This window comes from Gymnodraco acuticeps, unplaced genomic scaffold (assembly GCF_902827175.1).
Source record: "Gymnodraco acuticeps unplaced genomic scaffold, fGymAcu1.1, whole genome shotgun sequence".
NCBI classification, from domain to species: Eukaryota; Metazoa; Chordata; class Actinopteri; order Perciformes; family Bathydraconidae; genus Gymnodraco; species Gymnodraco acuticeps.
The window spans coordinates 1,138,270-1,153,681 of NW_022991064.1; the positions used below are offsets into that span (position 1 = coordinate 1,138,270).

Here is a 15,412-nt window from a genome sequence, read left to right on the forward strand (position 1 = left end):
CCTTTTCTTATCAAGCTCCACATTTGTGGAATCAGCTTCCAGTTTGTGTTCGGGCGGCAGACACCCTATCCGTTTTTAAGAGTGCGCTTAAGACCTTCCTTTTTGATAAAGCTTATAGTTAGGGCTGATTAGATTCAGCCCCTAGTTTTGCTGATATAGGCTTAGTTTGTCGGGGGACATCTTACTTCTTCCTTCTCTCTGTCTATACCTGTGTACTCTCATGTTCCGATTAACCCAGCTTCCCCAAATGTCTTTCTTTTTGGTGTCTATATACGCCGGGATCCGGAGTCATGGATGATCCTGCGCTCCTCTGTCCTGGATCGCGAGCCCTGGATCTTGAGTCGTGGCTGTGGTCCTGGATCATAGGTCCTGGATGGATATCCTCGTGGATTCATCTTCCTATTATACACACATGCATTTCCAAACATTTGGACTACCTATGTTGCAAATGTATTATCTTTTCAATTTACACACGGCATCTATTGCACGTCTGTCCGTCCTGGGAGAGGGATCCCTCCTCTGTTGCTCTCCCTGAGGTTTCTCCCATTTTTCCCTTTAAACTGTGGGTTTTCTCCGGAAGTTTTTCCTTGTACGATGTGAGGGTCTAAGGACAGAGGGTGTCGTATTGTCATACTGATATTTTGTACAAACTGTAAAGTCCACTGAGACAAATGTAACATTTGTGATATTGGGCTATATAAATAAACATTGATTGATTGATTGAACGCTGAGAGCTTCAGTACCTCACTCCTGTAGGCCGACTCGTCTCCTCCGGAGATAAGCCCCACCACAGTGGTGTCGTCAGCAAACTTGACGATGATGTTCTCTGGGTGGGTTGGACTGCAGTCGTGGGTGTAGAGCGAGTACAGGAGAGGGCTCAGCACACAGCCCTGAGGAGAGCCGGTGCTGAGAGTGTGGGTGGAGGAGTGATGGGGGCCAAGTCTCACACGCTGGGGGCGGTTAGTGAGGAAATCTTTGATCCAGGAACAGGTGGGGGAAGGCCTAGGTATGATAGTTTGCAAACTAGAATGTCCGGGATGATTGTGTTGAACGCTGAGCTGTAGTCAATAAAGAGCAATCTGACGTAGCTCCCACGATGCTCCAGGTGGCTCAGTTCAGAGTGGAGAGCTATGGGTTGCGTTCCAATAGTCCATTTAGCTTAGGAACCTTCCTAACCAAGTGAAATGACCCGGAAGTACGTCAGTGGCAGCCATGTTAAGTGCCGTTCCAATTCTCTAAATGAAAGGAAAAGAGGTTTCAAACTTCCTTTATAACCTCCTTTAGCTTAGGAACCACTGGACCTCCCTTACCAAAAGGAGAGGAGAAAATGCTGCCCCACAATGCCTTGCAGCCGCAGCATTTGGCATCACACAACAGTCGGCCGTTCACGGAAACAAACTATTATGACGGAGAAGTTATATCATGAAAGTTACGATGCTTATTAAGCATTTTAAAACGTAAGTGGTAACTTGCCAAAGTGCTTTGTTTTGAACGTTCATCAGTATTATAATCAAAAAGATAAATATGATGCTGGCGCATCATAAACACGTCGGATAGTGAAAGTGCATTCGGATTCTCTAAAGTACTGCAGTCTCTCTCTCCTAAGTCCTTTTGAATTCTCCTATACACTATCCCTTAACCCCGTGACGTTTCACTCAGAGGTCAAGGAATAGGAGATAGGGTTAGAATTTAGGAGCTGATTTTTGGATTATCGGAACGCAACCTATGACTTCTTCTTCTTCTTCTTCTTCTTCTTCTTCTTCTTCTTCTTCTTCTTCTTCTTCTTCTTCTTCTTCTTCTTCTTCTCTTCTTTCTTCTCTTCTTCTTCTTTCTTCTTCTTCTTCTTCTTCTTCTCTTCTTCTTCTTCTTCTTCTTCTTCTTCTTCTTCTTCTTCTTCTTCTCACTTCACGGCGTATACTGCCACCCGAAGTCCCTGGCCGGAAGTCCCCGGAGTTGGGGACTGGCTTCAGTAGAAGCTCCCAGGACTCCCAGCAGCTTCTACTGAAGCCTTCCGAGTAAATCGCCAGAACGCCGACACCTCCTCATCTCCACCGCTCCCATGTTTTATTTTGTGTTGCCATAAGTTAGTCTCTCTCCGTTTGTGCGCTGGGCTAATGCTGATGCTAATAAAGCTAATGCGAGGATAATAAAATGCGGCTTCACAAAACTTTTTGGGAGTTTTACGGGGCGTGGTTTGCAACCCGCCCAGCCAATCAGACATAGGAACCTTTTTCTCCCACGAAAGTCCCTCCTCTCTAGCAGGGGGTAAAAAAGGTTCTGATAAACTCATTTTAGTTCCGGCTCTTTTTGGTGTGAACGCAACATTTCGGAACTATATCGGAACTAAAGTGGGAAAAGTACTGCGGTGTGAACGCGGCTATATAAGGGGGAACTTACTCATCAATAGAACAGGAACTTCCAACTGCCAAGAGGTACACTATTCATATTAGGGTTCAATCAGTTTTGTTTGATTTTGTTTTTGTTGATTATCTTTTTCTATAATTGATCTAAATCTTCATAGTAACTAAAAAAGTATAAAGGACAATGTGTTCCTCTGGGTTAACTTAACAAGCCTCTTTATTGCTACTGTCACCGTATGAGTCATTGTATTGCATGTGTTGAAACAAATGATGGAGGGAGGGACATGTAAAAAATGGGCGGACCAAAGAGACATGACGAAGACTAAAGTAGGAGTTCAATCAAACAAGGACATTAGTTATTCGACCCGTCTGACAACGACGCAAACCAAAGGGGAAAGACCAAGTGCAAAGAAGACAGAGGACTTGTCTGAGAAAAGAGGCAAGAGATATAGGCTACAAACTGAGGGGAGAGCAGAGAGTCCAAAGTTTGACATGGAGTGTGTTTGCAGAAAGAGATCGGGATGAAGCGACACCATGAGAAGTTATCCATCCCTTTAATTGTACTCTGTTTGGGAAGCCTGCTGATCACTGCCCTCTGGATCATTGTGGACAACGGATAAGCGTGTCAGTACTTGTTCCAACAAGCCAATGGGGACGCACCCCTGAAAGTCCCGCCTACCTGGGATGTTTGTGTCAGAATTGAAAATAAAAAATGAGGGAGCTGCAGTGAGAGCAAAAGTCTGATCATTGAGAAAGAAGCAAAGAGAACTGCAAACAAAAATATATGTTAAAACAAAGAAAAAATACTTAGTTTACATGATTACACTAATGATTTGTTTGCAACTTAGTTTTATTTTTTAAATTAAATCTATTTTGCTTGACTCAGTTTTTTTCTCTTAAACTCTTAGTTTTGCTTGAATCTGAGAAAGTGTTGCTTTATCTTTATGAAACAAAACTAATCCCATACATGAGTAGGTCTTAAAAGTAGTTAAAAGAAGCGATTTCATTCAACAATTTGCAACTGAATCCATTGGCTTTCTTATGTAATTGAAAAAGTGGCCAAAAAACGTAAGAACGGTATAGCACGAGTTAGAGAGTTTGATAACACAGAGGGACTTCACCAGAAGATAACTTTAACTCACCTTGATGATTATGGAATACAAATCCTCATGAGAACATGTTTTTTTATCTGAAAAGTAACTAAAGCTGTCAAATAGATGTCAGCTAAAAAGGAAAATAGTTCACTCTGAAATTATGGGATAAAATGAAAATACTCAAATTCATCAAAATGGTACTTAAGTAGAGAACTTGAGTAAATAGTTAGGTAACTTAAATATTGTGGAAACTCAAATGATTAAGATGTATTTATGCTTTAAAAATGTAAATACAAGAGCAACTTTAGGCAAATAAATGATTCATCATTAGCATATAATAATCTCATAGCCTATTCATATACTGATTGTCAATGGCAAAGTAAGGGGGAACTTAATCGTCAATAGAACAGGAACTTCCAACTGCCAAGAGGTCACACTATTCATATTAGGGTTCAATCAGTTTTGTTTGATTTTATTTTTGTTGATTATCTTTTTCTATAATTGATCTAAATCTTCAAAGTAACTAAAAAAGCATAAAGGCCAATGTGTTCCTCTGGGTTAACTTAACAAGCCTCTTTATTGCTACTGTCACCGTATGAGTCATTGTATTGCATGTGTTGAAACAAATGATGGAGGGAGGGACATGTAAAAAATGGGCGGACCAAAGAGACATGACGAAGACTAAAGTAGGAGTTCAATCAAACAAGGACATCAGTTCTTCGACCCGTCTGACACCGATGCAAACAGAAGGGGAAAGACCAAGTGCAAAGAAGACAGAGGACTTGCCGGAGAAAAGAGGCAAGAGATATAGGCTACAAACTGAGGGGAGAGCAGAGAATCCAAAGTTTGACATCTAGATACAAGGTGTGTGTGGACAGGAGGTGAGGGGACAAGTGTGTGTGCAGAAAGAGATCGGGATGAAGCGACACCCTGAGAAGTTATCCATCCCTTTAATTGTACTCTGTTTGGGGAGCCTGCTGATCACTGCCCTCTGGATCATTGTGGACAACGGGTAAGCGTGTCAGTACTTGTTCCAACAACCTGTGGATCAGGTTTTTTATTTACCCGAGTATGAGGATATGTATGAAGGTAGATATGGTGCAAAATGCGAGAGCGTGTAAAACCTGATGTGAGCACTTGAATACAAAAAATATGAGTTTGTAGGGTTAGGGTTCCAATACTCCAATACTTAAAGCTTGACACTCAGACTGTAAACTCTGCGTGTCATTTTCTTTGGTTCATTCGCCATGAATGTTTTCTGCAGTTCATGTATTTGAACTCACATAGCTCAAGTTTAGAGCAAATATGAAGCCCAATAACATGGCACATGCATGTGCAACTGATGGCATCTCATTGAAGACTTCCACATCTTCAACAATGAGTCCGATGTGCTGCAGTGGCAGGAGAGGATAGTCCTCCACCCTGATGCCAAGCACCGCCATTGTACACTGCTCAAGCTCTGTGTCAGATGTGCAGGTCCCACATATTCAAAACGCTTGAATCAACAACTCCCTTGTTTTTATTCCAAAGGCCTCTCACACTAATTTGCATTTCAGGCTTCTGTCAACTGTCTTTCTGTGTGTGTGTGTGTGTGTGTGTGTGTGTGTGTGTGTGTGTGTGTGTGTGTGTGTGTGTGTGCGCCTAAACATTTTCTCCTCAACAGTTATAGGTATATATATATTAGGGCTGTCAAACGATTACAATTAATCAGATTAATCACAGCTTAAAAATTAATTAATCATGATTAATCACCATTCGAACTATGTCCAAAATATGCCATTTATTTATGTATATTGTTGTGGGAATGGAAAGATAAGTGAAAGAAGGCGGGTATATCCATTTAACATACAGTATCTATGTTTATTATAACGTTGTTCTGTGTGTCAAAATGAAAGACAACCAACACACCTATCAATCATCAAACCGTGGGGTCTTAATTCATTACATGTTGATTTCTATCAACGGGGGAGTACTTCAGGAAAGTCGACAGAGGGGGGGGGGGCTAGTGGAGTACTTGGTGACCACAGAGTGTGAACGTTGTGATCAGCTGTTTTAGCGCAGTTCTCCAGTGAAGGGGGGGAGTCTCCCTCCAGCCGGGTGGCGTAGTTTTTGCACAATTCCGTTGTACAGACCGACGTTAACAGCAGCCCTGTCTGTGCACACGGAGACCAACTCTATCGTCCGGTGATCTAACCGCCTTCTGGAAAAGCTTCACAAGTACGTCGGTACGCAAATGCGCTTTGTGACACAAGTGACGGTAAGCATTTCAGATTACGCACATAACCTGCGTACCAGTTATGTGCACCCCTGTACTACAGCAAAAGTATTCTCCGTCGGGACTTCCTGCAACAACACCACGCCGTTATCTTGATTCTGATTGGCCAGAAGACATTATCAAAGATGTTCTATTGAGAAGACGATCACTACGTGACAAAAGTTTTCAAAACCGTGGCTACTGAAATCAATCTTACTAACTGCTGTCTGTGCAATTTACTCCGCGCGAGTTGGCGGACTTATATTTTGCTTACTTTAACATCATTTTTCATGGTGGGGCTAAGCCATTTGTTGGTTTGGGTGTAGCCTACCCCAGCCATACCCTGGCGCTGCCACTGGTGGCACGTATGGGGTGGGCCATTCTGCACATGCGTTAAATGCGTTAAATATTTTAAGGCAATTAATTCAAAAAATTAATTGCCGCCGTTAACGCGATCATTTTGACAGCACTAATATATATATATATCAGTTTACATATTTCACTTGTCAAACTCAACAAAAGTTTGCCCCTTGCATGAGACATTTATGAAAACAACCTGGTTGAACTAGCTTTAAAAATTAGCTAACACGTGGCTAAACTTGCTAACCCATAGCCCTATCCAAATACCTTATGTGAAACCTGTAAGGGAAACTTCTGCAGCAATGGAGAGTCAGGACTCAGAGAGACACGAGGAGAGTTGGAGCTTTGATGTCAAACACTGATGGTTTATTACGAGTATCGGCTAGAGAATTTCACATCACAAGTCACAGCAGCCAGAGGTTCTGACTGCACGGAGAGTTGCCACATCAAATCTGCCGCGCCTCTCTCTCGATAGCCCTTTTAACTAGTTCAGAGAGAGTAAACAACATATTTGGAGACTAAACAGCTGGGCATTTTGTGACCGAGAGTTGACAGGTCATAAACTGGTTTATCAAGATAGCTGGAGCCTCCCATTCCTTAAGAGAGATAACAGACTCAGGGTTGGTCATAAACATCAACAGTAGGGGTGTTGAAATTAATCGTTTCTACGATGCACCGCGATGCGGACGTGGATGATTCTGCATCGATGCAGTGACAGAACCTAATCGATTATAGCGTAGTAACGTTGCTTCCTGATTTTACGCCCGCGGCTTTACAATCACGTTTTTTTTCTGTCAATTTAATATAAAATCGGTCGGTGACGCAGAGATCAGGGAACAGACGTGACAGCGACACCAAACACGGAGCAGTCTGCTTTATCCACCAACACAAGAACACCAGTCCAGAACCAACAGCAGAAGGACCCGCTCTGAATCAGTCCGTGTCGCTGCGGCTCAGACACACAGGGATTTATGTTTTTTTTAAATACTCGTGTTACAACCATGTCAGGTTTTTGGTGGATTTAGTTAAGTCTTGGTTTGCAGAGTATGAATATCCTCTTGCTATTTTCAGACGATATACGTGTGTAAAGTTTGTGAAGGCAGGAGGAAAGCTTCCGCGATCACCGTCTCCTCTCTGCTGCTCCAAACCCCGCCCCCCTGAAAATAATGAGTGACAGGCTGATAGTGACCTGATATAAACTTTGTTATTCACTTAATCACTGATTGAGATATGATGAATCTAACTTAATCTCCTACATTAATGGGATTTATGTAACAGTAAGACAGAGAATGTAAGTGTGCACCCACATGCAGTATTTTTGTTTATATGCTGTAAATACTCCTGTTGTCTGCTGTGTTCAGACTCAAGTCATGTTAGTGATGCCACATTCAGTGTCCTTTCTTTAAACAGAAGACCGTTGCTATAAGCTGCAGCTAGACTGCAGAAGCATTAGTTTTTTGTTTTTGAGGATTTCACACACAGATACTGTATAGGGATGCTAGAGCTATACAATTGATTTATTTTGGTTTATAAATGAATGTCAAGACATTTATGTTATTGATTTCTGAAGCACTTAAATAATAAAAAGAGAGTTCATATGTATTTACTGCATGTATTCATTGATGAAAAAGAAGCCATGTGCAGTAATATAGAAAATTGAGGATGCAACGCATTGGTATGAATTGTGATGCATCGTGATGCATCGGGATATCAAATCGAATGACAGGATAATCGTATCGAATCAAATCGTGAGACCAGTGAAGATGCACAGCCCTAGTCAACAGGCACAAAAAGGTTTGATATCTTAGGAGTAGAAGGAGAATTATTCCCTCACAAAACCAATATTACATATGCAACAATTTAAACTTTTCAATAGTCAAACAGTAACAACAAAGTTAGCCGTTTGCATGATACATTTAAAAAATGATCTGGTTAAGCAAGCCTTAAAAAAGTATTTAACACGCGGCTAAACTTTGCTTACACATAGACAAGTACTAAGACAGGCGGTAAGACATTCAACTTTAAAACAACACAATTTCAAATCATTACCTTCACTGTAAAATGTTTGGCTGTAAAATTACAGTAAATTACTGGCTAGTATTTGCATGGATTTCACAGTAATTTACTGTAAATATTTCCCAGTAATTGACTGTAGATATTTGACAGTAAATTAGAATAAAAGTACAACTAAATACTGTGACTTTACAGTTGCCATACCCATGGAATTACTGTGATATAGCAGTACAGAGCTGTGGTATTATGTTACCTTGCTGTACATACATTACAGTAATTACCTGTATTTTCACACTATTACTGTAGAAGTAATGCAACACAGTAGCCAGTAATTTACGAAAATATATTGTACATTTGACTAGTTAACTGGGATTTTACCATAGCTACACAATTCAATCAGCTCAATCAACAAAGAAAAACAAAGAAAATGCCCATTTAAACTTTGTATTACTCCATTGAAGTGCAAAGTACATTTCACAGTGTCTTGGACATGTTGTTACGGCCCCAACCTCTACTCCGCGGTAGTGGCTCGTGCTGAGACCGCAACATGAAAGAATACACGCAATAACCGGTACTTGGTAACGAGCATTTTGTTACGATTATTGTGTTATGTCACGTTTTGTATGTCTTGTTTTGGGTGTTTTGCTGTTCTCCCTGTCATGTTTTCTCCCTTGTATATTGTCTGGTCCTTCTTCCTGTGTTTTCCCCCTGTTAGTTTCCCTGGTGTGTCTGATTGTGTTCACCTGTCGCCCTTGTGTTTCTCCTCCCCTGCCCGGCTGTTTCTCGTCTTGTGATTACCCCTCCCTATATTTAGTCTTGTCCCTTCCTGTGTTCAGTGTTGGTTCGTCTTTTGTTTGTGACTGAGTTCACCGGTGAGTGTTCTATTTTGTCCTAGTATTTTTTCGTTATCCTTGAAATAAAGGCATTTTCAGCGTTATCTGCATTTGGGTCCTGCTTGCTTCACCCACCGTAACACATTTATTGATAATCAGCCGTTTGCTCACACAAGCGAAACGGGAAACAAAAAGAGGTCTGGAGGACTGGCCAAAAGGAGCAAACAGAAGGAGGGAACCCGAGCCAGCCACACCACGGGCCGTAGGACCCAGAGCTTCCCCCACTAACCAGAAATAAATTATAAACCCTATGGGAAACAAAATAAAGCAGTGAAAACTGGACTACCAGGTCCTCCAGGCTAAACATAAACACATCTGCAAAAATATGGCCTACAGCTCAAAATGGCAAAGAGGTATTCTAAGGAGTGTCTCCCGGCATCAGGATAGGCGAGACATCCTTCTCCTCCAGCTTCTCTTTATATATACACGGCTGAGTGGAATTTGGAACACCTGGGCAGAGGCGGAGCCAGGGGCAGACCAGGTGCACCTGGGCAGAGGCGGAGCCAGGGGCAGACCCGGTGCACCTGCGCAGCCGGGAGACAGAAAATAAATCAAGGAGGGGAGCACGTAACACATGTCTACACAGACATCCACTCGAAGTCAACCATTTTTCTGAAGAATGTGCTGACATGGGGGCTCAAATTGCCATGCCTCTTTTTGGCTTTCCAGCCCGTCTCAGGGTTAAGGCCCAGGAAGCACCTGAAAGCAATAAGCCAAGACAACAATTTAAATGTTACATAGATTTATATGTTGCATCGTTTATTTGAAGGCAGATGCAGCGGTGCCCCTTTCAATTTAAGTAAAACCTGCACCAAAGAAATAAATTAGTATTTAAAGCCAAGCAAGAGCGGTAAAAGCAAGAAAATCACTTAATTTGTTGTGTTATCACAGAGGATGGCCTGAATACAGTATTTTACTGTGGAATAATATAGTAACATGTTGTGAAATCCTGGTAATCATTTATCCTGTACATTCACAGTAATTAACTGTGAATGTATAGATTTCACTGTGAAATTCAAAATGACAGTATTATATTGTGAACATTACAGGTAAAGACTGTAAAGTGGTAAAACAGTCATTTATTGTAAAATATTACAGCTAAATATTGTGAAATCATGGTAATATTTTACAGAGATTATTTAAGTGTTTCTGGATTGGTCCTTCTCACGGACAGCGCGGTGTAGTGGGTAGCGGGTTAATGACGGCCGCAGCAAATCTTGCAGTGACCTTGCTTTGTCCACATCATGTGGTCATGTGACATTATTTGAAGTGAAAAAAACTATTTAGGTTAAATTATTGTTTTAGGTCGATTCAGGGGGAATGTGTTTTGCACGGGTCAACCGAAAAGAAATCCTGCTGAAAAAAGAAACCACAATTTTTAAATAGACCATTTAAAACATTTACTTTGAATTAATGACACAGTCCTTTCACATTTTTCAGCGCAGAACGACATTCAATAACTCCTCTGTCAATCAGTTGTTATTCTCAGTCTTTGTTTTGTATTGGATTGCTTAGTCGTTGTTTTAAAATGAGTTTAGTTGATGTTTTTTTTGTAGTTTTTGGTAAACCACACCTGTCATCATAGCTCATTTGCCTTTTGGTGTGGACTATGTATAAATGAATGTGCTGTGCTGTTTGTCTCTTGTTTGTTGCACAGCCATCTTTTACCAAGTGAACCACCTTCACCCAAGAAAATCCCCCCTTGGCCCTCTGACCCTTGCAAAGGATGCAGGTGAGAGCAAACACCGTCCATGCTTCTCCTTGAAGGGACCTTTCTGTTAATGCCTTCATCAGAACAATTCATGTTATCACGAGGGGTCACACACCTGACTGTGTGTGTGTGTGTGTGTGTGTGTGTGTGTGTGTGTGTGTGTGTGTGTGTGTGTGTGTGTGTGTGTGTGTGTGTGTGTGTGTGTGTGTGTGTGTGTGTGTGTGTGTGTGTGTGTGTGTGTGTGTGTGTGTGTGTGTGTGTGTGTGTGTGTGTGTGTGTGTGTGTGTGTGTGTGTGTGTGTGTGTGTGTGTGTGTGTGTGTGTGGTGTGTGTGTGTGTGTGTGTGTGTGTGTGTGTGTGTGTGTGTGTGTGTGTGACAGGGAGCTTATTGAAAAAGTAAGAGAACTCTACTCAAAAACTTGGAAGAAGCAAGAAGATAATTACAGAAACTTCAGGTAATTGTATTTCATTACATTTTGTATAACATGTTGACAAAAAAGGTTTTGGCCAGAATTGCAATTAATAGTCCATGCAGGCAAATATTTGCTGTTTCTCAGGGGAAGAGTATAAACACTAAACATTGTCACAGTTTGAGACTATTCTGTGAGTTGGTTTTAAAAGTATTTAGAAGAAGCCCAAGAGTGCCACATCATTCAACAATTTGCAACTGAATCCATTGGTAATCAAAAATCTTAACAAATGTATAGCACGAGTCAGAGAGTAAAACAGAGGGACTTCACCTGAAGATAACTTTAACTCACGTTGAGGATTATATCAATTAAAAATCCTTATAAGAAAGAAGATACGTTTGATATATAATCTGAACAAATTGCCACTTACTGTGTTTGGTCAATCATAAAGCTTTCAGTTCAACAAAACTCCTGACTTGGATGTTTTTTTAACAAAGTCCTTGTGTTACCCCAGTTCTCAGCTGAGAAGTCAGTGCCAGGGATTTGACAGCGCCATAATTACCCAGGCCAACTCTCCAGTGGGATCAAATATTGTGTACTCTGCGGAAAGCACGACGACCCGCATGGTGACTCCAGAGATTTTCAGCACCTTCATAAAGGTATGTAGTTTTTCATTCATGGATAGTATCACATCATCTTCTGCTTGTTGTCTTTATTGTTCCTTAAAGGGCTCAGAGATTATAAATGATGTGTTTATGGTGACTGGTTGATACAAACGACCACCTATGACCACCCTTTCACAAACACACACATGCACGCACACACTCACGCAAACAAACATAATTATGATTTGAAGTGAGGACTGCTTAATCTGACGAATGCTAAAAAAAAACTACAATCTTATTTCAATACACAGCATGTCTGCTTTTAATGATATAATTGCTGATTTGTAAATGTGAAATAATTCTAGTTTTTAGAAAATTGGTACTGACTCGGTTTTTGATTTTCATTCATTCTCAAATGTGTAACCGGCTTCAGCTCCTGAAAAAAGAGCATCCAGTACCCTTTCTACAACACCAGTCTACAAAGTTTGCATTCATTTTGATATCAACTGTCTGATCCATGGACACAACAACTTTGTCAGGACTAACTGGAATAGTTCAGAAAAAAACAGTCACAGATTCAGAGTACGTTTCAGGTTCCAGGTTCCAGGATACAACCCACCGCTCCTGATACTGGGATAGTTCAAATACAGAGGCTACATTTCACTGTGTGTGATCAGCTGAGATGCCAAATCAGGCCAAGGGGCGCAAAGTTGAGGGCCCAATGGCCACTACCTGTACCCTCTAGCTCAAACTCTCTTATTTTGATCTCAGATAATAATAATAATACATTTTATTTCAAAGCGCTTTTCCAGGTGCTCAAAGACGCTTTACAGTGGTTTGATAAAACATGATAAAATAGAATAAAAAATAGAAATAAAAAATAAATAAATATTAAAACAGCAACACAGCATAATTCACAAATTAAAAGCCAGTCTGAAGAGGTGTGTTTTGGTCAGTGTTTTGAAAGATAGATACACTATAGTCAGTCATTTTGGAGAATTGTGCGCTGTTTTAATCGTAAAAGAATGTAGGAAATCAACAGTGTTGTAACGCCGTTATTTTTGGCAGTAACTAGTACTCTAACGCATTACTTTTTAAATGCAGTAACTCAGTTACCGTTACTACATGGTGCGTTACTCCGTTACTGAGTTAGTTTTTTTATATAGTCAACAGCCAGGCGAACAGAGATGAGAACTGTACTTAAGTACAGTACTTGAGTAAATGTACTTAGATACTTCCTGTGTCACATGCGGAGACGGGCTGTGGGCGTGTTTGTGTTGTTTACTAACAAGACTATCATGGCGGCGGCGGAGCTCAAGTCTAGTTTCACCACCTGGAGATATTCTCACTATTTCACTTTTGTCAAGCACAAAGAAAAGAAAGTTTTTGTTAAATGTAAGTTGTGTCTTGGCGGGTCAAAGAGCCTATCTACTGCCCAAACCAGTCATTCAAATCTCTTAAAACATCTGCAGAAACAACATGCTGGGACGAAGCTAGTAGCTAAGACCGGCACAGACCCAGACTCAGCCGACGCCACTCCACCTCCACCTAAGCAACAGCGGCTGTATTTCAACCAAGGGACTGCTAGCCATTGAAAAGTCGATAAAGCCATTTCACGGTATGTTGTAGAACACATGCAGGCTATTGCTACAGTGGAGGCACCCACTTTCAGGGAGCTAGAAAACTTTTTCCAACTACCTGGAGAAAGAATATACAAAAATGGAAAGCCAGCTAATATCGATGCAATCCAGATTGCATATAATGCATGTCAAGTTGATCAACAGATTGTATTATTCTCCAATGCAATAACAGTACTGAAATGAAGGCTATAAGGGCATTAATGGGAGCCCTTTTTTAAGTAACTAACACGTTACTTTTCACAGTAACGCATTACTTTTTGGTGTAAGTAATCAGTAAAGTAACTGAGTTACTTTTGAAATGAAGTAACTAGTAATGGTAACTAGTTACTGGTTTTCAGTAACTAGCACAACACTGGAAATCAATAACGCATCTCTCACACCTCGAGTGTACATTAAATAAATACTCTCACTCACACACGTTAACACATGTTGGAACTGTTATAGGGGATTTGTAAACATCCCCATGGCTCTTGCTCATTCACACACATTATATAATCATATGCATGTTATTGTTCTCTAATATATTTTTTCATTGGTTTTATTTCCAGGAGAATCCATTTCCAAAGAAAATATTTGACACGTGTGCTGTTGTTGGGAACTCAGGGATTCTGACAAACAGCAACTGTGGAGAGATGATCGATTCGGCTCAGCTTGTTATCAGGTGAGAAAGCTGTCAAGATTAGGGGACTGAAAGGCTGATGGCGACATCAATCTACAGAATTAAACATAAAGAATTAAAAAGATCATAAAATTCCCAATCATAATTTCTGATTCGTCCGTTATGCTTTTCAGGTGCAACCTACCTTCTTTGGGAAAAGGCTATGAGAAACATGTGGGCAACAAGACTGACATTGTGACAGCAAATCCGAGCATCCTCGTTAGAAAGTGAGCAAAACAATTATTCTCACTTTACCATAACATTTGTTTTAGTTTTGTTGCCAAACATTCTTTCTATTTTCAGGTATGGGTCCTTAGACGGGCCTAGACGTCCATTTGTGGAGAGTCTACATATCTACGGCAAGTCCCTGCTGCTTCTACCTGCCTTTGCCTTTGACTTTTGTACTCCTTTGTGCCTGAAGGCTGCATACAGCATTAGGGACCTTGAAAGTCCAATTAGGCCCACCTACTTCAACCCTGATTACCTCCGGAGACTGAACAACTTCTGGCGCTCCAGAGGCCTACACAGAGTCCTAAACAGAGGCATACTCAGCACCGGCTTACTGATGGTTAACATAGCGCTGGAAAACTGTGCCAACGTGCATGTGTACGGTTTCTGGCCCTTCAGTATTCATCCATTTGAACTCAATGCCGTGAAAAACCACTATTTTGATGATGAAACAGCTAACTGGGGAACGCATTCCATGTCTGCTGAGTTTAACCTGTTGTTGCAGCTGCACAGTCAAGGTGTGCTCAGGCTTCACCTGGGGAACTGTCGACCGGGTAAAAATTAGTTCCCAGGTCCAGAGACAGATGAGACTGGGCATCTGAAAAATTGGGACATTTCCTGGTGGACTGAGGACTAATCTCAGAATTTGTCTCTAAACTATGCCTTTTCAATCCAATCCACTCACCAGAGATGGGGACTCGAGTTTGTGACTCGGACTCGAGTCGCACTTAAGTCGCACACACAGATACTTCAGACTTGACTTGGACTCCTGCTCAAAAGACTTCGGACTTGACTTGGACTCGTGTTTTGGGACTCGTGAACAATCATTGTGTTTTCTATTTTTGGCGTATTAAAGGTGGGGTAGGTAAGTTTGAGAAACCGGCTCGAGATCGCTAGAATTTGAAAATACACAACCGGAGAAAATCTGCCACTTCCTCACAGAGCCCCTCCTCCAACACACACGAACGCGCACATGACCAATGAGGGCACGAGATAAGTTTGTGCCCCGATGGGAGGCTGACAGGCAGGTAGGCCATCCAGTTATTTTAGTCGGGCCGGCTATCGGGATGTTAAGAGCATTCCATGGAATATAACAAAAAGTGTATCTCGAGCCGGTTTCTCAAACTTACCTACCCCACCTTTAACATTAACATTAACATCATGGTAACACCATGGCGACCGGCGGC

General features: G+C 41.3%; 1 protein-coding gene across 2 annotated transcripts; it reads left to right on the forward strand.

The window, feature by feature from the left end:
• Positions 1-2,431: 2,431 nt before the first annotated feature.
• Positions 2,432-15,067, forward strand: LOC117559965 (alpha-2,8-sialyltransferase 8F-like). 2 transcript variants are annotated; one of them, XM_034236708.1, is made up of 8 exons: positions 2,432-4,318; positions 4,366-4,466; positions 10,647-10,706; positions 11,065-11,139; positions 11,609-11,753; positions 13,888-14,000; positions 14,132-14,224; positions 14,301-15,067. In XM_034236708.1, the coding sequence occupies exons 2-8, from the start codon at positions 4,372-4,374 to the stop codon at positions 14,788-14,790; spliced, it is 1,071 nt and encodes a 356-aa protein (XP_034092599.1). In that variant the 5' UTR covers positions 2,432-4,318; positions 4,366-4,371; the 3' UTR covers positions 14,791-15,067. The 2 variants fall into 2 exon arrangements, with proteins under 2 accessions (XP_034092599.1, XP_034092598.1); XM_034236707.1 differs by having other exon boundaries at positions 2,433-4,318; positions 10,632-10,706.
• The last annotated feature ends 345 nt before the right edge of the window (positions 15,068-15,412 follow it).